At 44.8% G+C, this 21,201-nt stretch overlaps 1 protein-coding gene across 1 annotated transcript in view; it reads right to left on the minus strand.

Annotated features, from left to right (window-relative positions):
- The window catches only part of sh3rf1 (SH3 domain containing ring finger 1), a 62,927-nt gene extending 41,966 nt beyond the window's left edge, over positions 1 to 20,961 (minus strand). The window contains exons 1-2 of the mRNA XM_038271649.1: positions 20,643 to 20,961; positions 18,567 to 19,068 (exon numbers count right to left, since the gene is read on the minus strand). Coding sequence (XP_038127577.1) covers positions 18,567 to 18,947 — 381 coding nt within the window. The 5' untranslated portion in view covers positions 18,948 to 19,068; positions 20,643 to 20,961. The remainder of the gene's footprint in view (positions 1 to 18,566; positions 19,069 to 20,642) is intronic.
- Between the last annotated feature and the right edge of the window lie 240 nt (positions 20,962 to 21,201).

The following is a 21,201-nucleotide window of genomic DNA, read 5'->3' on the forward strand; positions in this document are numbered from 1 at the left end:
CAAAAGTTCCTTCCTCCGTGTGTCTGGCCTAGAACATCTTAAGAGCCCGAAAAGACAAAGACGGAAACAGAACCCTCATAAGAGGAGGGGTGAAACCCAACAAAGAGAGGAGCATGACGGCCCATTAATCACGACCGGCTTTCCTGAACTTCTCCTTGGAGATTCTGTAAACATATACTGTACATGAAGGAAGTGTTATCTCCCAGGATATAAGACATAAACCCCTGTTCCTGTTCACTGTGTCTGTTCCAGGACGTGCCCACATGGTGACGCATGACCGAGCTTTGATTGTTATTATGCTAGTATGTTTTCCCATGACACCAGCGAGACGACAGAATGGGAAAATATAAGGGAGGGTGTTTTTACTCGTGGTACGCGACACAATTAAGTCAAATGGGAACCTGGACAACAAAATGAAAAATAAACAAAGACTATGAGGTTTGGTGACTAATTTTCTTTCAATAAAATCAGCTTCCAACTCCTTTTTAACAGCTAATAATCATACTTAGAACTTAAGGAACACAGAAGTTGATGAGTAAACTCAACAGTATTTTCAAATGTTCAAGGATTTTACCTTTTGTTATCAATTCAGTTATTATTTTCTTTTTCAATTTGGGTATTTTTTCCTGAATTACAGCTTTACAAATGCTTCCCCCCCCCACCACATAGTATTAAATCAACCAGCAAACAGTTAAAAAAAATCAGAAAAAGCTCAACATTTAATTGGATTAATTCTATATTTTAAACATAATACATGAAAGTTTAACTTCTCAAGGTTAATAAATGACACATGTAGGCTCAGCTGGTTTCCTGGTCCATTAATGTTAAAGGTAATCTTTGGGTTAGCATTAAAGCTAGTATTAAACTAATCTGTTCAAAAGAAAAGCTGAACTCAAATGTTTCCATTAGTCTACACCAATATTTAATAGCTTGATGTTCATAATCTTTTTGTTTCATTTTTGTTTTGTTTATTTTATTTATTTACTTTTGAATGTGAGAAATGTAATCCAGAAAAGTAGGCAATTTCTTAGAGCTTTTATGGAACTACTAGATCTGGCAACACCTAGGGTCCATCTCATGTGATTTCCACGTACAGTTCCTATTGGTGCAAACCAATCAAAATTCATAATTATTTATACACTATATATTTTTCACTAACACTGATACAAGTATTCTGCATGACTCTAGAAGTTCAATGGATGAATCAGTTTTGAAAATGATTAATTTTGATGAAAAAGCTGTAGCTCTAACCTTTAATGTTTGGTCTAAGATCTTTTCAAATATATAAATACAGAAGGGAAAAAAAAATCATCCCTTGTTTTATAGGAGAATAACAAACTAATTTAGTTGAATATCAACTTTTAAACTTAGAATCCAATAAGATATATGAAAAAATTTACTTATATTAGGCCTGGGCAAAAAATCTATTCAATTAATTAATTTTAATTGTCTATTGTGGGCAATTAACTAGGGATGCATGATATAATCGGCACCCCATCGGTATCGGCCTGTATCGGCCTTAAAACTGAATATCGGACATCGGCCACCCCACCGATATTTAACCCGATATTTGATCAGCTTCTGAGTTTCTAAAGTCTAAAAAAAAAAAAAAAAAAAAAAAAAAAAAAAAAAAAAAAAAAAAAAAAAAAAAGAAATACCGGTACTACTACTTCTTCGTCAAAACTTTTTTACAGACTCAAAAGCTTCTAAAGACAAGGGAAAAAATATTGATAAATTAAAATATCACAATATCTTCATATGCTGATATATTGCCATTTAAAAACACCATATCAATCTCTTTTACTAATGAAATATTGCTATATGTCATCGAAATTTTGCCATATTTTTATATGTTGATATAATGACGCGGTATCGATCTACTTTACTAACAAAATCTCACAAGAATTTGCAAAATATCGCGAGAGTTTGTAACAGAACGATGAAATTTCACAAGACTTTGAAAGTAAAATAGATCGATACCGCGTTTTTAAAAATCAATTTGATATCAGCATATGAAAATATATTTGAGTATATTATTTTTCAAAGTGTCAGAAATGGATGACAAAACTGCTATTTTCAATGACTACTTATTTTTGTCCAGCTTTAACATCGGTATCGGTTATCGACTACATCAGTTTTAAAATATTGTCATATCGGATATCGGCCAAAATCCCAATATTGTGCATCCCTACAATTAACATTTTATTTAATCTTTTTTTTTTGTATACCGGCACATTTTTTGGCTATCCAGAATTTCTGTAGCTGCAGTATTACTCTCAGGTTGCAGCTTGGCAAGCAAAAAATGTCACACAAAACAGCAAAAGACATCATAACTACGGTTGAGTGGGAAGTTTGTTCTCAAAAAAGGAATAAACTCATTTATTGTTTGGAACAGCAGGGCTTAAAGTTGTCCGGCATAGTAGCGGATTTCCGGCAACTGTGGTTGTAATAGAGGATATAGGGTTGTGTATTGAAATGCATATTTTAAAACTGTCAGAAAAGGTTACCTGTCCAGAAAGCTAAGAGGCTAGCCGTTAACAGAAGCACAGCTGCCAATAGCGTGGCGCGGTAGTGATGTGCCCCAGCCCGCTCTCCAAGTTTTGGGGGTGGGGTGGTAAGCAGCAACTTCAGGCGAAGGATTTTTTTTTTTTTTTTTTTTTTTTGGTCTGGGTTTGCTGCGAACGAGACGTGGAAGCTGCTACGTTTGCCTAAAGGCTAGCTCATTTAAAGGTAGTAGAACCACTAACCCTTTTCAACACCTGAAGGAGAAGCATCTAGCCCAATATGAAAACGTCTCTCTGGGACGAACGAACCTCCACTAACCAACAAACGTCAGCTAAGAAATGCCTAACTGTAGCCACATTTTTTTGCTCAAAGTACCGCATATGATACAAAAGGAGCAAGGTCGCTTTGGGCATAGCCAAAGACATTGTACCCTGTTTGTACTTATTGCCTTTTTATTGCTTTTTGTTATAGAAAAAAAATAATCGTAAATTGAATTTAAATATATGAGATTTTATTTTAGGCCATATCGCTCAGCCCTGACTTATATTGAAAAGAATTAATCATTTACAGCTAAAAACAGACTTCAATTAACCATCTCACTTTGACCAAGGATCTTTAAAGAAGGAGGAGTTTGCGCAAGTTCAAGGCGAACAACAGCTTGTAATTTCTCATTTTGATATCACTTGTTGATCATTTAAATAACAAAGCAATGTGTTTTTTGTGGTTCTAGTTAAATTGCAGATGAATAAACTTAAAGGAAGAGATTTTCTCACAGGGCAAGATTATTAAAATTGCAAGGAGATCTTCAAAATTTGAAGAGACAATGACAATAATGATTATTAAAAACAAACAACAAAAACTCAGGAACAAAACAGTTTTGTTCATATTTTGGTCATTTATTGCAACACATCAAGTACCACTTGTCACTATTGACCAGATTTAGATGCTCTTGATGTGCATCAATCATTGCATACAGGCTTATCAGACACAATGGCTTTGCTTTAACTGCAATGATGTGAGAGAAAAATGTAAAAAATAGTTTTAAGATGTTTTTTAGCGAGGAGGTAAAACCTGGAAAAAAAGGAATCTGTGCAGTCAGTTCATCAGAATTAAGATTCATCCTGACTTTAAATATATTATTATAGTTGTTCTGAGCAGCAGATGGCACATAGAGGCAGGCGGTAACACTTTGAATCCCCAGTTACGGCTCCCAAAAGCCAACTAATAGTTCAGCGATTTCCTGCTGCTGATCATAGCAGCTGGAAGTGAATACAAAGCGTTTAATTGGTGAAGGCTGCAAATACCAGAATACAGATTGAAAAAATTGTGTGCAAACAAGTTTTATTATTCAAGGTTAAATTAGGTAGTAATCATAAAACTGCGTCACCAGTAATAATAGAGTGTTCAGAGCACTCTAACTTTTTCTAGTACATGAATATATACATTCTCTTTATAGGTAAAATAGATCACTTTTCAATGTTGGTTTTACGCTGACAGCTACGCAGGAGGATAGATCACAGCTTGAAGTGAACATTTCTCAGATCAGCTTCTCCAACAGGTTCAACTGCAAAAATTTTGATTCTCAAACTCCAGCATGTGATTTGAACCCGCTTGACTCAGGGGGCGCCTGACACGACAGGATATTAGGCCAAGACAATGCAGCATGTTGGATCTCCCTGATTTACGGTCGGAGCTGTCCTGACATTCTTCTGAGCTGACCTGATCACTCTTAACACACCACACACAGCAGGATTATCTCCCTGATAATCGGGGCCTTGCGGAAGGAAAAGAGCGGGGCAGAAATCGGCCCGATTATCTTACCATGTGAGCCGTCCTAAAGCTAAGTGCTTTACTTCTTCATTGGTCTTCATGAGTTGTTTTGGAGCAGCTAGTTGTTCTGACTAAGAGAGCAGCGGGTTCAATGAATGACACTAATCCTTTACTCCTCTGTCTCATTGAAAAAGGTGGACAGCCAATTATTATCAGAGCGGTGTTAAGAAACTCACAAATGCCACAATAATCTGAGTTTTCCACCAGATAGAATTATTTGGCCCAGCACAGCACAACGCCTGTACTTTTCAAAATGTTCTCATTCTCTTATCTGATATAAATATGTAAGCAAGCCTTAGTTCACACAAATAATTTGAAGCACAAAAAAATGTCCCATTTAGAACTTGGAAATACTTTGAACATCTAAATTTCAAGCCAATAATGTTATTGCAATCCACTTTGTAACATTCAAAAATATGGATATTTTGATGGCAAAAATGAATTTCAATGTAATAACAAGAAATGCTACCTTGCCCGAATATATTAAGAAAAATAAAAAAATAAAAATAAAAGTGCTTCTATAAGAAAATCATGAAAAACACAAAGTAAAAGAAACACGATCTGTTTTTGTACAACCATTTGTAACTAGCACTATGAAGGTTTCAATGAAGATGGGAAAACAAAAAAAATGGAACCAGAGCTGGAAATACACGGGTTACTTTATTAAACAGTTAGTGTTTTGTTTCGCCTAAATTAAGAGAAAGCAGAGAACAGAGAGCAGAGCTGACTCTGTCTAATGAACTCTAATCCTCATTAGACCCCTTACAGGCTCCAGCCTTCGTTTGGATGGCAGGGAGAGAAGGAAGATGGCTGTAATTTAGAGGGGAAAGGTTTGGTTTTCGTCAACTTATAGTTCCTAAATAGAGTTTTTTTGTTTTAATCAAACAATTTTGAAAGAATAACTACTAAGAGATGCCTCTGACTTTGTGAGGTATATAGATTTTAGAGCCAATTCCTTAAAATTCCTTCCAGCTAGAAGAAAGTATTCTGTTTTGTTTTTTTTTTTGTCTAAAATCAAGCATTTAAATGCTCGGTTACAGTTTCTTGAACTGTTTTATTAAAAATCTGTATTTTTACTTGATATTCTCTCGTCATTAAAAAGTAGCTTGTTAGCAGATCTCTGGCAACTATCAAGAGAGCACTGCAAAATCTCTGTAGTCACTGTCCAAAATGCCATTTCTGCTTCCTAAACCTCTGTGGGAAGTAGAGAGGAAGCCGGAGAGAAAAGTGCACAGAGAGAGAGTGGGAACGGACAGAACGAAGCCCTCTTAAAAACGTTCCCAGTGGAAAAGCAGTAAGTATGTTTGCCAGCATGTGGGCAGTGTGAGGGTGTAATGATGGGGTTCTGTCATGCAGGCTGAGGTCAGGAAACTGGGCAGAAGTTAAGACTTCCACAACAATATGATGTAATCAAAGAGAGCGAGCATTACTCATCGACCTCAGACTTAGGAAGTGCACAGGAATTTTATTGTGAGTACTTCACACAGAGAGGCACGGAAAACCTTTTATTTTCTCTCTCTCAGGAAATAAATGCAGACAGAACACGCTATGAAGTTAATCCCAAAATAACCAGAGGGCCAAAAAACATCTGCGATGTCTAAGAAAACAACAGGACTTCCTTTCATCAGTAAAAGGCTTCAACAAATTACAGCACTGCATTTAGAAGAAACGGGTCCGAAGGAAGGTTAAAAATCAAAGGAGATGGAGCTGCACAATGCTCTCATCTCAATATCAATGTTTGGATGCCATATTTATTCTAATAGTTAAATTGCCATCCAGTGGGGAGGTCAGATTATTATATGATAATAACTCCCTGTGATAAGCACCACACTCAACTACCCGTTAGCATACCCTTAAAAATGTGTCCTCAAGAGCATTGATTGGGTTTTCTAATGCTAGGGTTAGGTTTAGCTCCGACGCGCGGCCGAAGCATCTTTGCTGCTCTGGCTGCACGGCAGAAAAGTGGGTCTGATGCGCGTTGGGAAGAGCTACCCTATCCTTTCTTTGCTGTAATAATGGCAGCTATATTTGCTGTTATAAGTGGGTAAAAAGTAGTTTTAATATGTTTTTAAGTGAGAAAGTCTACCTGAAAACCTCATCTGTGCGGTTAGTTCATAAGGATTATGATCCTGCCTAAATATTATATCTGTCGGAGCCGCTCAGACCCCGTACAGCGGTGCGCTGTCACTAGGAATCCCGTTCAACAGCAGCCTCTGACCCGGTCGCCTCCTCACGTTTTTTCCACTACTGTTCGCGGCACCTGGAAGTAGATGTTAGCGTTTTTCAAGTACGTAATCCAAATGCAGGCACCAGAATAATAAAATCGAACAGATTTTTCTGGCAGGTTTCGACATTTTAAGTTTCTTTTGAAGTGCGTCAGATGCCCAGAAGCTTCAGCTGCTCCGACGCACTGCGGGACTTTTTGCTGCACTAAGATGTGCGTCAACCATTGAGTTTGCATATAAACTAGCTGCTTCTGCTGCCTCTGCTGCTTGCAGTGTGAATGTAGCATAAAGGCCGATTTATTCTTCGAAACCAGGTCCTCTGCATAGGTGTCGCAGCGAACAAAAAGCCGTCCCCACCCCCTCCGCAGACACTACCTCTCCCAAATTGAAACTTACCGCAGTCAGCACCGCAGACAGGAGGCTGGCTTGTTTTGTTTTTATGACCGAAATTGCGGAAAACAACTCGTGAAGTTTGAGCAGCTAAAAGACCGAGGTGTGCGAGAATGCCGAGACCCTTTTTCCACTTGAATCCCTGTTCTTTTTCGCCACCATATCCCTCTGTTGTCACAGACCACGCTTCAATACTGAGCATGAATCAAAAATGTCTGTGTCAAGCTCACTGCGACACACTGCTGCAGGAGTATAACCAGGCCTTCAGACTCTGCATGCACTAACACATAGCTATGACCCAACAATCTATACCCAAAGAGGACTGTGGTGATTTCTTTAAGCACTTTTTTGTAATTTCCACCCAAATCAAAACAATGCTCAAAAGTAGCAGATAGATGGACTTTTACTGTCCTTGATCCCAACACCTGATATCATAATCCATTAAACTAATAACAACCTGACAGTTTACATTACCAAAGATACAATAAAGATTATATGCACAAAAAAGTAAAAAAAAAAAAAAAACTTTTATTAATCAGCTAAGCACAAACTGACAGACATGAAACAATAATGAAATCTTCATCACATTGCTTTATTACAGGCATTAATAAAAACGAAAAACTCCAACTGGGAGCATAACGTTTGGTTATCTAACATAACCCCAGTTCTTAGAATAATATGAGCGAGGTGTCTCGCTATGGGATGCAGCCTCCTGCAGCCCTGATAGAAGCATCTATCTCAATCTGCCAATCCTGATTGGCCGGTGGAAGTGCCCGTCATACGCCACGCCCCGTAGCTCCGACTACTAAAGCGTGTGCGGATCACGGCACTCCAATTCAACAAGCAAACCTCTTCTCGCCGCCCTGCAAGAAGGGTCGTCTGGCGAGACACCTCGCTCATATTATTCTAAGAACTGGGGTTATGTTAGATAACCAAACGTTCTTTTTCATAATATTCACTCGGTGTCTCGCTATGGGATATGGTAGCTCCCGTATTGTCAGACAGCTTATCGAACAAGAACCGGCCGATGGGGAAGGTCCACAAGGTCAGTTATGACTCTAGGACCGCACTGGCCACGCACGGTCCAGACACGTCAAGCATGTAGAACCGGACAAAAGTCAGAGGCGAAGACCAATTCGCCGCTGAACAAATGTCCTGAACGGACACTCCCCGAAATAAAGCCCAGGACGCAGCCATCCCGCGGGTAGAGTGTGCACGCAGACCCGCCGGGGGCTGCAGACCCCTGCTTCCATACGCCAAAGCTATAGCCTCCACCACCCAGTGGGCGAGGCGTTGCTTTGTGATCGGCTGCCCCTTACGGGGCTCCGCCCAGGAGACAAAAAGCTGATCACTCATCCTGAAGCTCTGCGTCCTGTCCATATAAGAGCGCACGGCTCGAACAGGGCACAGCGTGTGCGCTCGCCGTTCACCTGGGGGGGCGGCGAACGCCGCTAGCTCGATCGGTGAACAAGAACCAACCACTTTAGGAACAAAGGCCGGGTTGGGCTTCAGAACCATACGCGTGTATTCCGGGTCGAACCGGGTACATGCGGGGCTCACAGAGAGCGCATGAATGTCGCTGACTCGTTTCGCAGAGGCCAGGGCCAGTAACAGCACTGTCTTGAGAGACAGATGTTTAAGACTGGACCCCAACAACGGTTCAAATGGGGGTCCCTTAAGCCCCTCCAGAACCACCGACAAATCCCACGGAGGCAGCAAAGGTCTGGAGACGGGGAGGAGCCTGCGGGCGCCCTTCATAAACCGACAAACCAAAGGGTGTTGGCTCGCCGTTTTGTCTCCAAATCCTATATGGCATGCTGCTATAGCTGCCAGATAAACCTTAACCGTGGAAAAAGCTTTTCCTTTATCAATCAGTTCCTGTAAAAACGACAGAATCGCTGGTACAGAACACTGAAAAGGAACGTAGTCCCGTTCAAGACACCACCGCTCAAACAGTCCCCACTTGGAGCCATATAGGTTCCTAGTGGAGGGAGCCCTGGCGTTTTGGATAGTATTAATTACACTCTGAGGGAGCCCGGCAGTGGTTAAATTAAGCCACTCACGGGCCAGGCCCACAGCTGCAGTCGCTCCGGGTGTGGGTGGTACACTGTCCCCGCACCCTGCGAGAGCAGGTCCCTGCGCAGCGGCAGCTCCCAAGGCTGGGCGCACAGCATCTGGAATATCTCCGCCAGCCAGTGTTGCGCTGGCCAGTGCGGAGCTATTAGGATCAGTCTGTGGTTGAATGCCCTCACTCTGGCGAGAGTGGGGGGTATCAGGGCCAGCGGTGGAAACGCGTATAGCAGCTCGTGCGGCCAGGCGTGCGCTAATGCGTCTACGCCCAGAGGGGCATTCAGAGTGCTCAGAGAGAAGAACAGCTCGCATCGAGCGTTTTCCCTGGACGCGAACAGATCTATCTGAGCGCGCCGGTAGCGCGCCCATATCTGCTCCACGACCTGTGGGTGCAGCGTCCATTCCCCGTACACTGGCGCGCCTCTGGACAGCAGGTCCGCACCCGTGTTCAAGTCTCCCGGGACGTGCGTCGCTCTCAGGGAGAGAAAGTGGGTACTGCTCCAGAGAATCAGGTCGCGCGCCAGATTGTGCAACATGCGGGAGCGCAGGCCCCCTTGGCGGTTGATATACGCCACTGTTGTCGTGTTGTCCGTCCTCACCAGGACATGGTGACCCGAGAGGAATGGGAGGAAGTGTCTCAGAGAAAGAAACACCGCCGAAAGTTCGAGAAAGTTTATGTGAAGGCGCTGGAGGGCCTGGCTCCAGCGACCCCTCACAGACCTGCCCTCGTGAATGCCGCCCCAGCCTGATAGGCTGGCATCCGTGGTTACCACTTTCCTGGACGAGACGGTGCCCATAGGCACCCCTTGGGTCAGGAAGGACGGGGCTCGCCAACAGCGCAGAGCTGTTATACAGTCCGCTGTGACCGTTATCCGCCGTGCGCCATGACGCACGGGGTCCATTCGGAGCGAAGCGACCCAGCGCTGAAAGTCCCGCATGTGAAGGCGGCCGAGGCGAATCACGAGGATGGCTGAGGCCATCAGACCCAGCAACCGAAGGCACAGTCTGAACTGGACAGACCTGTGCAGACGGAATTGTGACAGGCACGTTCTGAAAACCGTCACTCTTTCCTCTGACAGGCGGGCTGTGAACGGAACAGAGCGCAGGGATAATCCCAGAAAGCATATCTCCTGCGTTGGAGATAGGTGGCTTTTTTCCATATTTATCACAAAACCTAAATCCATCAGGTGTTTTGTGACAATGTGTGTGTGAACCCTGGCTTCCTGTTCTGACTGCGCTAACAGGAGCCAGTCGTCTAAATACGTGGCCAGACGTATCCCCCGGCGTCTGAGCGGGGCTACCGCGGCCTCTGTGCACCGTATGAAAACCCTCGGACTGAGAGACAGACCGAATGGTAGAACACGGTATTCGTAACACACCCCTTGAAAGGCAAACCGGAGATATTGTCTGTGAGGGGGATAAATGGGAATGTGGAAATACGCGTCTTTCAGATCCACGGACGAAAACCAGTCGTTCGGTCTTACTAGACGCAACAGAGCTGCATGTGTCAGCATCCTGAACTTGTATTTCCGCAGGAATTTGTTCAGGGCTCTTAAGTCCAGAATAGGGCGGATTCCTCTTCCCCCCCGTTTGGGGACGAGGAAGTATCTGGAATAAAACCCTGACAGACTCTGTTCGGGAGATACGACAGAAACTGCTCGTTTGTCTATCAGAGAGAGAATTTCCTCCCGTAAAACTCGAGCTGATTCTCCCTGTGCATGTGAGTGTATTACACCGGAGAAGCGGGGAGGGACAGTGGCGAATTGAAGCCTGTATCCCCGGGAAATTGTGCGCAACACCCACGGTGGAGCTGCTGCTGCTCTCCAGCTTTCCCATCTGAGAGAGAGCGGGGGAACATATTGCGGCTCCTGCCCCGCGCCCCCCTGTGGTGGAACCGAGAAATGATTCTCGGGCACCACCGGAGGCACGGTGGAGCGCTCTGCTCTGCTCCGCGGGGACGGAGGTGCCCGTCCCGGGAGCAGAGCTGCAGGGGGCTGAGCGGCCACCCTGCTTATAGAGAGAGCATCGTCTGTTTTGGGTTTTTTTATTATCTGCACCCTCGGCTCGTGGCCTGGCTGTGACAGATTTATTTTTATTTTGACACCATTTTTTCTTTGAACAAGGGTGTGTGACTGTGCTTTTGGACATTCCGCTCGGGGCGCAACCGCGCAGACCTCCGGGGCGATGTCCTTCTCCTCGCAGACCGGCTCTGGGATGGGCAACGGTGGCGTGGGGTGCGCACAAACAAGCCAAAACGGTGGGCCTGCGCAACGGGGAACAGCAGGCTGCACCAACTGAGGAACTGGCGGCTGTCAGGCCGCCCTCTTTTTCTTCCTCGCCTGTGGGACCGAGCTCGCGGCGGCTGTGGGCGGCGGCGGCGTAGCGGTCGTGGAGGCAGGTTTCCCCTGCCAGCCGGCTCCGCGCTCCTTCCTCATCGGAGGGGGCGGACCTGGCGGTGGTGGCCGTCTTGGTACCTTAAAACGCGGCGGCTGGGAGGCTGCATGCGCAAAGGTTTTGCGTTGCACCGGAGGTGAAGGCGCAGGGGCTTTCCGAGGGAGACAAAGTTTGAGGGCCTCGTTGTCCTTTTTCTTTGCCTCACATCTTTGCTGCATTGTGGCCAATGCAGAGCCGAAGATGCCTTCAGGGACGATCGGCATATCCAGGATGTCATCCCGCTCCCTGTTGGTCAGGTTAGCGAGACTGAGCCATCGCGCTCGCTCCTGGACGACGAGGGTTGCCATCACCTTCCCTGTGGCCTGGACCGCGACACGTTGGATACGGAGAGACAGGTCCGCGATGACCGCCATCTCCTCCCACGCATCCGGGTCTTGCTCCTCAGCAGACGCGCCAAACAACTCCGCTTGGTAGGCAGTGAGGATGGAGAGGGCGCTGAGGGCTCTGGCCGAGAGGGCTGCTGCTTTGTATGCCTTTTCGGTCAGCGCAGACTGGAACCGTTCGGGCTTAGCTGGCAGCGTCGGGCGTCTGGGGGAAGCTGCAGACAGCTGGCTCACGCTGCCTGGGCAGAGGTGCGCAGCTACCGGGACTTCCACCGGAGGCATGGAGAGGAGGCCGTGGGCGTCCATCGCCTCGCAGTCGAGGGATGCTGCGCCCGAAATAGGGCTCCTGTTGCTGTATGGGCAGCTAGTCCATGTTTTGGAGAGCTCCGTCAGCAACTCGGGGAAGACAGGGAGAAGCTGCTTCACCGCATTTCGTGCCAGGGGAAGCCGTTTGCCTTCGTAGCGGGACCGGGTGGGCTCCGCTATTGCGACCGGCCAGGGAATCTCCAGCTTCTCTGCCGCGCGTTTGCACACGTCGAGCAGGTCCACATGGAGGGAGGGAGCTGGTGAGCTCGCTCCCCTGTCTTCCATGGCGGAAGGGCACGGCGGTTTAGGCCTCTCAGGCTGTGCTGGGGCCATGAAGGTGTCATCCTCTTCCTCGTCCTCTGATATGAGGAACGAGGTGTCGTCATCCTCCTCCATGGGACTGACTTCCAGCACGTCTTCCTCGGGAAACGGGGGGGCATGGAGCTGCTCGCACTGGGCACCCCAGTCGTAGTCAGTCTCCGGGGCTTCCCCAGCTGTGTCCACGTCCTCCTCCGCGGCTGCACCTTGTGCGGCGGTGGGGAGGAATGGATCACGGTCCGAGATGCTAACCTGGCGGGCTAGCCTGCGTCTGAGGCTCTTGACCGTGAACACTTTGCAGTGTCCACAGGAGCCGGGAATTTCTAGGGCCAACCTGGCGTGGTCGACTCCTAGACAGGTACCGCACACCGGGTGGGTGTCTTTCCCTGAAATTTTATTCCCGCAGCCACAAAGACGGTGGTCTCCCCTGGCGTGGGGGTTTTGGACGGCCGCCATTTCCCGACGAGCTGGAGTGCTGGTAGGGAAAGGAACCGTAGCTAGCTGGCGTGCTAGCGTGGCGGGGTCGAGGAAGTAGCTGGTGTGCTAAATGCTCGTCCGACTCGAGCATCCGTGGAGAGGAGCCGAGAGGGATTCCGCCGTGAAGAGAGACAAAAGGTTACCGGTCCGGTCTGGAGTGAGCGGACAGGGCAGAAGCCAGAGCACAGTGCTAGCGTCCGGCGACGGAAACTAGCAAGGTCCGTCTGTGGGCAGTTAAGCTAGCGAAGGCTCCGACGTGAGATAAGCTCTCAGGTGAGAAGAGGTTTTGAATTGGAGTGCCGTGATCCGCACACGCTTTAGTAGTCGGAGCTACGGGGCGTGGCGTATGACGGGCACTTCCACCGGCCAATCAGGATTGGCAGATTGAGATAGATGCTTCTATCAGGGCTGCAGGAGGCTGCATCCCATAGCGAGACACCGAGTGAATATTATGAAAAACAACCACAGTTAACACTTCCTGTTAGGATTTTTTAATCAAAACAGAAATGTTATTTTTAAGCAGTGGACTAAGGGTTTAACTCTCCAGGGAACCACAGTGAAAATGAATACATCCACTCCGATCTCAAATTCCCTTCCCATTTCCCCAGCTGCCAGTGACCCCTGTCCACCGTGACTCGTGAACTCCGACCTCCGACTCCCCCACAGCCCGAAAGGCCTCCCTCACTCTAGCACAGAAACACCACCAAGTATCTGTTTTCAATCTTTCTGAACAAAATACTCTGTTTTATAAGTCAACAAGGGCCAGAGGAAGACAAAACATCCCCGTAATGGAGCTCCGCTGGAGGTGAGTCACACACAGCCGCTGCGCTACAGTAAAGACCGGCCTTTTGATTGCTCTCATGAAAGAAATACCACAGTGCTGTGTCAAACACATGCTGCAGCCCTGGAGATGAAGAGAGACGACTGGGAGAGGTTCATCTCTGAACATTTGTCCCTTTTGGTCCCCACACCTTCACTTAAAACTCCCCATTACTCTGGGCCTTCCCTGCACACAGAATCGCTGTGGACCGGTCTACACGTGGCGGCCAGTCAGGAGGATCAGAGGGAACCCAGAACAAAACCCCGTTGTGCATCTGTCAGGCAGTCCCCACCGTCCTGCCCTCCCTGCCATTATCCGACCACATAAGAATCGGAGGTGGAGCCCTGCTTTAACAGAGGAACAGTACAAGTGGGGCTGCCTCAAGCTTTAAAGGACCCCCCTCCCCCTACAACCCCCCAAAAGGGACAGATGACGAACAAGAAAGAAATGGGACTGAGGGTGTCACCGGGTGGCAATGAAGCATTCAGTCCCTGTGGAGCACTGGCCAGAGATCAGACCGGACGATCCCCAAGAGCTTTGATCTCCATCTTTTATGTTCCCAAAGTGTCACACCTGCACAGCCATGTCTTTTCTTGATTCTTTGTCATTAAAGATGACCTTAGACATCAGGAGACGCCATTGAAGCCGCAGCAGCGCAAACAATGGAAAATAGCTCATCTCTTCAAACTGTGTGTTTACTGAACTCTCTCACTTTTATTACTATAAGGCAACAAACATTCAGCTCCAAATACCCTTTAGATTACAGAGCTGCCATTAGAAGTAGCCTAATTAATAACTAAAAAGGTGCAATACAACCTCAGTGTAAATATTGTGGTCTGTGAAGGCTGTGGAGAGGTTAGTGAACAAACAGCATCAGGATGAGTAAGCAGCACACCTGAGGGTTAAAAACAAAACCCAGACTGCATCTGTAAATATTGGTCATCCTTAGGGAAGTCAGGATCGGTCTGAAAAGTAAAACTGGGCCGATATCAGCAGCAGATTCATTTCCATATAGTTGCTGATTTGGTTTCAGGCGATGGGACTGATGTGGTTTTTCTTTGGTCATGTGACTGTGATGGAACTTATTTTGAGAGTTTGAACTGAATCAGAAAAACAGTTTCAGCACTGTGGTTTGTCTTACTGGGTATCAAAAGGTAAGAAAATATGTAAGAAATTGGGAAATATTGATCAATAGCCATAACTGTAATATTAATACTAATGGATACGGGTGCATCCATAGTTTTAGCAGATCACATTTCTGAATAACTGCTAGTATTGATGCAGAGATGCATCTAAAAGTTATTCTCAAGTATCAGAGTATAAGCACCACTGCACTAAAGGCTTATTCTCCATGTAGAAACTTGGTAATAGCAATATCATCCTTTGATTTAGCAAGAACAAGGAAGCTGGTCACAGAAAAATTTACGACTAAACCCTTGTTTATAGTCGACAGTTTGGAATTATAAGCATTCTACACATCTTTTGATTTGGCCCATAAATATCACCACAATAAACAGATTAACCAAATCTTGGACATAAATGACCTACTACTACTACTACTACTAGGTGTAGTGTGGTGTTGTTAGCTTGCAGATTGCGCCCCACACTCCCCCGCTACAGTTAGCCAGAATATTAGGTACATGTGGGAAAGCAGCATGGAGTATAAAGGCTGATTTATACTCAGAAACCAGGTCGCCTGCGTGTGTGTCACAGTGAATGCAGACACTCTGCTGCACCTCTCCAAAATTGTAGCTGGCCGCAGACAGGAGGCCTCTGATTGGTCAAATCTACATCCGCTCTATACTATCCGTATTTCCTGTTTGGTATCTTACCAGCTTGTTTTGTTTGTATGACCGCCATTGTGGAAAACGACTTGTGAAGTTTGACCAGCTAGAAGCAAGAACGCTGGGGCCCTTTTTCACCTGCATCCCCGCTCTTTTCATCCTCATGTCCCTGCGTTGTCGCACAAACTTGCCCCCTCGTCCTTGCGGCCTCTGGCATATCTAGACCCACTGCTAGTTGGTGATTGTTCCTCTTGCGTTGTGGCGTGGAATAACACAGCGCAGACCTTGCTTCAATATTGGGCATAAATCAAAAATATCAGCGACAAGTTCACTGTAGCACACTGCTGCAGGAGGATAACCATCTCTTAATGCTACGTTTACACCTCAAGCAGCAGAAGTTGCTAGTTTACATGCAAAGTCAATGGTTGCAGCTGAAGCAGCGCATTATGAGCTTCTGAGCATCTGACGCGCTTCAGAAGCAGCAGCTACTGGAGTTGGATAAATTTAACTTTGTTGCTCGAAGCGCCACATTAACCAATCAGAGAAGCTGATCTGGGAGCTGGCAGTGAGACAGACACAGCACTGCTGATGCAGATCACTATCACTCCTCTGAAACAGTTTATTAACGCCTAAATTAACTTAAAATGTTGAAACCTGTCGCCAAAATATGTTCGATTTTATTATTCTGGTGCCTGCAGTTTGGATTACGCACTTGAAAAATGATAACATCTACTTCCAGCCGCCGCGAACAGTAGTGGAAACAGTAGTTGATTCCTAGTGACAGCGCACTGTCGGTGTACGGGGGTCTGACCGGCTCCGACTTTCTCACTTAAGACACACTAAAACTACTTTTTACGCACTGATCACAGCATATATAGCTGCAATTGTTAAAGGTAAAGAAAGGATCACAATTAAACTTCAAAAATGATGCAGCACACGCGTTTTTGCTGCTTGCGTGAACGTAGCATAAAAGCTGCCGACCACAGCTGGAACGGCTCAGTCAAAGTGCAGACCTACATCCAACTGAAAAACCATGGAAAGAGTTCAAAGCAACCGTAGATAAATGCTCTTTATTCAATCTGACTAAGCATCATAGCCAACATGGACGTTCTACAAAAGAGCCGCAGCTAAAGGTGGTTCTAGTCCTGAGTCCAATTGCGAACTAAAACCTTCAGCTTTTTATTTAAAGAAATACAGAAAAACCAATTTCATTTACTAACAATTGTACACTACCTCGGGTTAGTCTATCAGATCAAATTTACCACGATAACTGAAGTTTCTGGTTGCAGAGTGACAAAATGTTAAAAAGTTCAAGAGGTTATAATTTTGCAAAGTGTTTTCTTAGTATGGGGGGAGGTTAAAAGACACAAAGAGCTTTGAAAAGAGAACAAATCCTCTGAAGTGATACTTTGGCAAATGAAACAGGTCCTCCAGCAGCAAATTACAGAAGCTTCTCTGATCTTCATACCTGCATGGCTAGGCAGATACATTATCAGCGCTCTGACATTCCACTGATTCTACACAGGACCTTAACATCTTTTCATCTACCCAATCCTCCCTTCGAAGAAACCAGACCAGCTCAAAGAGGGGCCCACAGGTATTTCACCTGCGCATATTAGGGGGGGGGAAGCTGGGAATCATTGCAGCCAAAAATCTAAAACTATTTGATAAAGAGTCAAAATTATTTGTTTTCATACAAAATAATCAGGAAAATTTAGATAAGATGAACTTTTTAATTCAATTAATTTTAGTTTATGATTCAGATCAGTTAAAATGATTTTCCTCTAGGGAAACCTAGCAGATTGCATCCAGTTATTAACTTCCAGCGTTCACTTCCACTGGCTGTGAAAGTGGAAAAGAAACATTAAGAAACTTTCTTGCAAGAGGAAAGGTAAAGTTAGTAGAAGCTCCTTTCATATATATAAAGATAAAATGTTCTCATTTTGCTTGATGAAAAAAAAATACAATGAAATAGCTGCAAAATAACAATAAAGGCCTGTCCTGTTACCCTAAGACGTACACTTGATTCATCTACAGTCTGAGGTCAATTTCCTGTTTACAGAAAACTAACCTGCTGCTAACCATTAAATGGGAGCAGATGTGGGGTCGGGTGACAAAGCATGTCACAGTAAAACTGGATTACAATAAAATCGTTCAGCATTTTATATTAACAGTTTTGATGTTTTCAGACAGCTATTAGCTTTCCCCAAACCACCTACATCCTTACCATAATGCTGAGCTTTCCAAAAGGTTGCAACCATTCCCAAAGTCAGACTAAGGCTTAGCCGTCTCCCATTAAGCCTTCCTGTTACCTGCTGAAAGTCTCGCTCTCTCTTAACCTCAACCGACTGAGGACATTTGAATAAATCGGCCTGCGTCTGAAATCTCAGATTTTAGAAAGCTCGTAAAAAAAATACCTACTATCAACTTTTGTTTTTAAGTGTCTGTAACTCTTTGGTGAATAATGAATGGGTAGGTGGTTCTTATATCTATCCATTGAACAAGCGTTTTCCATCATTCCACACTGTGAAGAAAATAATAAATAAACATGTATGAAGAATGCTGATATTGTATCGGGTCCATGTCTGTATCGTATCAGAAATGAAAAGGCTGTATTGGGACACGTCTAATATCTAGAAAGGTAAAGCAGGTCAAATCAATGACCTCATTTCTCTAAATGTTCCTGTAAGGTCAAATATTGGTGGAAAATTTCTTCCTAGATTTATTACAATGGTTCTTGGATTATAGGTTAATGAAGAAGTATAAACCGTCACGCTGTCAGCAAATAAAAGGACACTAATGACACAGAATCCATTAAAAGTCTGCGTACCGTCGACACAGTAAGTGGAATTATCTGCGGCTAAACTACTGACTGCTCTAAATCTCTGCCTGTGGTGGTGATGGGCTGTTGGTCAACTGACTGGCTTAAAGATCCCCATAATAACCAATAATCCAGACCAAAGATTAGAGACCCAACATGCTGCTGTTAATCCACGCAGATTTTCCTTGTTTTGTCTCAATTTAGCTCCAACAATGGGAAACTCAGAAAGGCAGGGTTACTTACTCGGACAGCGGTGCTCTTTGCCTGAGCGCGCTGAGGCTGCACTCCTGGAGTCACCTGGTCCCTGGTCCCGCTTCCGTGTGCTCGGGCCACGGCTCCCGACGTGCCGTTTGTGCAGACGCCACCGCCGGAGGCAGCCATCTGAGGTCTCTGCTTGATGCCATCCAAAAGACGCACCAACAGGATGTTGCTGGGGAGTTCGTCCACAGCGCACTCCACCAACGTCCGGCACTCCGGGCAGCGCAGCTCGCCGCGCGAGCCCAGGATGCCCTGGAGACATCGACGGCAGAAAGTGTGCTGGCAGGGAAGGACCTTGGCGGAGGCGTCCAGCCGCTCCAGACATACGGGGCACTCAAGCAAATCCAGTAAAATGGACTCATCCATACTCTGTGTTGAGCCTCCACTTCAGAAGAGCATAATGCTGATAAGGTCTTTGTTCAGAAGCGGATCAGGGGGTTTTCACGTCACTGCCATACCTCGGCTATTGCCATGGCATTTGCATCAGCTGTGGAGAAAAAAAGGTCACAGGATGCAAATTAAATCGACTGCGTAACGAGAAATAGGTCATAGCATCTATATAAGACAGGACATATGGCTGGAGTCATGTGTCATGTCATCAGCTAAGAAGTGGAACACTGTAAACAAACAAAAGGAAAACAACAAAACATATAGAAGAGTTTTCAGTCTGTGTGCAACTACCACAAACTTATACATTACTGCCTTGTTCTCCTGTCCTCACGCTAATGCAATTCTTAGTGTTTATAAGACATATGGCCTCATAACTGATGTCTGGAACCTTTGTAAAGGTTAAAATACAGTTTTAAGTAAAGATGAATTGAGTTACATTGATTTTTAAAACAATGGATACAAAGTTGAAAAAAGATGGATAAGTGAGACTAATGTAAAGATTAACAGATAAGGCCAGACTGGAGGGATTTATAGAGGAATGGATGTAATGATGGATGAAAAGAAGAATGCATGAGCTGATGGATGAACAAAAGCATTAAAGCAACGGGACACAGAATAAAAGCTATAAATACTTTTCTGAACTTAACCAAACCCTTTAAGGGAAAGTTACTGTTTTTAATCGCTTGCATACCCATTAGAAATGAGTCCCCCCGTCCCTCAGTGAGATCTAGAAGCACAAGATCTATATCCAGCCATTCAACAAAGATACTGCTATATGGATGTACATCTTATTTTGACATTTGACTGATTAGATGAGCCCTTGAATGATTTATTACCTACTGTAAATTAAGTAAAAAAAGGTAAAAAGCTAAATGAAAAGTAAAAAGTAAAGTTAAAAAAAGTTAATAAGCCTAGTTAACAATTATATTTAGGTTTATACATTAAAAAATCTAAGCGCCAGTATCTATATTTATGTTGTACCTAAAAAAAGAAGCACTTTTGTTATTTTTCTTAATATATTCGGGCAATATGGCGTTTCAAGTTGCATTTTTGCCATCAAAATATTATTTTTCCAAACGTTGCAGAGTTAATAAGGTCTTATCCTGGATTCCAATAACACTATTGGCTTAAACTGTCAATGGGTGCTCTATAAAAAAAACTAAAATCACCAAAGATCAGAGTCAGATTTTTCCTGATTTCATAGAAAGCCTTGTAGAAACTATAAAGGAGTAAAATATTTCAGTTTTAATGGGAGCGGAGGAGTAAAATGCTGTGATTTATGTTTTAGGAGGACAAACATCAGACCATCAAAAATGCGATCAACAGAGAGAGCAAACAACCCGCTTCATTTCAGCCACAATGATTAACCTCCCCAGTCTGCTGCAGGAATATTTATGGAATAACCGAGAAAAACAACAATATTACGCAACATTTTTAGTTTTTACAACCTCCTGAGCTCAAGCTGTCAACTTCTCTGACACACACAGGAGTCAAGTAGGAAAATTAAAGGGGGGGAACTGGTTTTAAACAGTTATGAAGGAAATATTTGCCTCGTTTTAAATAAATTACACTTTCAGGAGTTTTTCTAATAATTCGCATTTTGACATAATAGCCTCTAAAAGTTAAAGAATCGATGTAAAATGACAGGAAACACTTTAAAACACGGCTCACCTCTCCTGGAACTGGATCCTGCTCGCTTCTTTTCCCACTTTCTGCCTTCTTGCTAACGCGAAGTTAGCAGCCGAGCCCCGAATATTTTACCCACTTTAGGGGAGAGAGTTACCCTGAGAAAACCCGCCGGCTCACCGGTACAGCTTTCATTCAGAAGGCCTTATGGTAGAAGGAAGAAATAAACCTCTGTCAGATACGAAAGGAAAACAAAGCGAGAGAGAAACACGAAGAAGACGAGAGAAGTCGAGCCGCCGCGCAGAGCGCCATGCTAGGACCTCTGCTGCTGCCGCTGCTGCTGCTACGCTGGACTGTTGCTGCTCCTGGACTGGGAGGAGGGAGCGACTATGAGAGCTTCAAGGACGCCTCGGAGGTTAGACAACTCAATGAACACACGTTAAAACTACTATCTAGACCAGGGGTTTAAACTTTTCAGCTTCTGACCCATATACAAGATTTTCAGCAAAATTTAATAAAGGTGATTGATCGTTGCACTGTACTTGTGGTAGTGTAATCACTATTAAAGCTGATTAAAGCTGAATTTATTGTATATGGGGAGTGG

Source organism: Cyprinodon tularosa, unplaced genomic scaffold (assembly GCF_016077235.1).
Source record: "Cyprinodon tularosa strain WSP-4 unplaced genomic scaffold, ASM1607723v1 ctg802, whole genome shotgun sequence".
Taxonomy (NCBI): domain Eukaryota; kingdom Metazoa; phylum Chordata; class Actinopteri; order Cyprinodontiformes; family Cyprinodontidae; genus Cyprinodon; species Cyprinodon tularosa.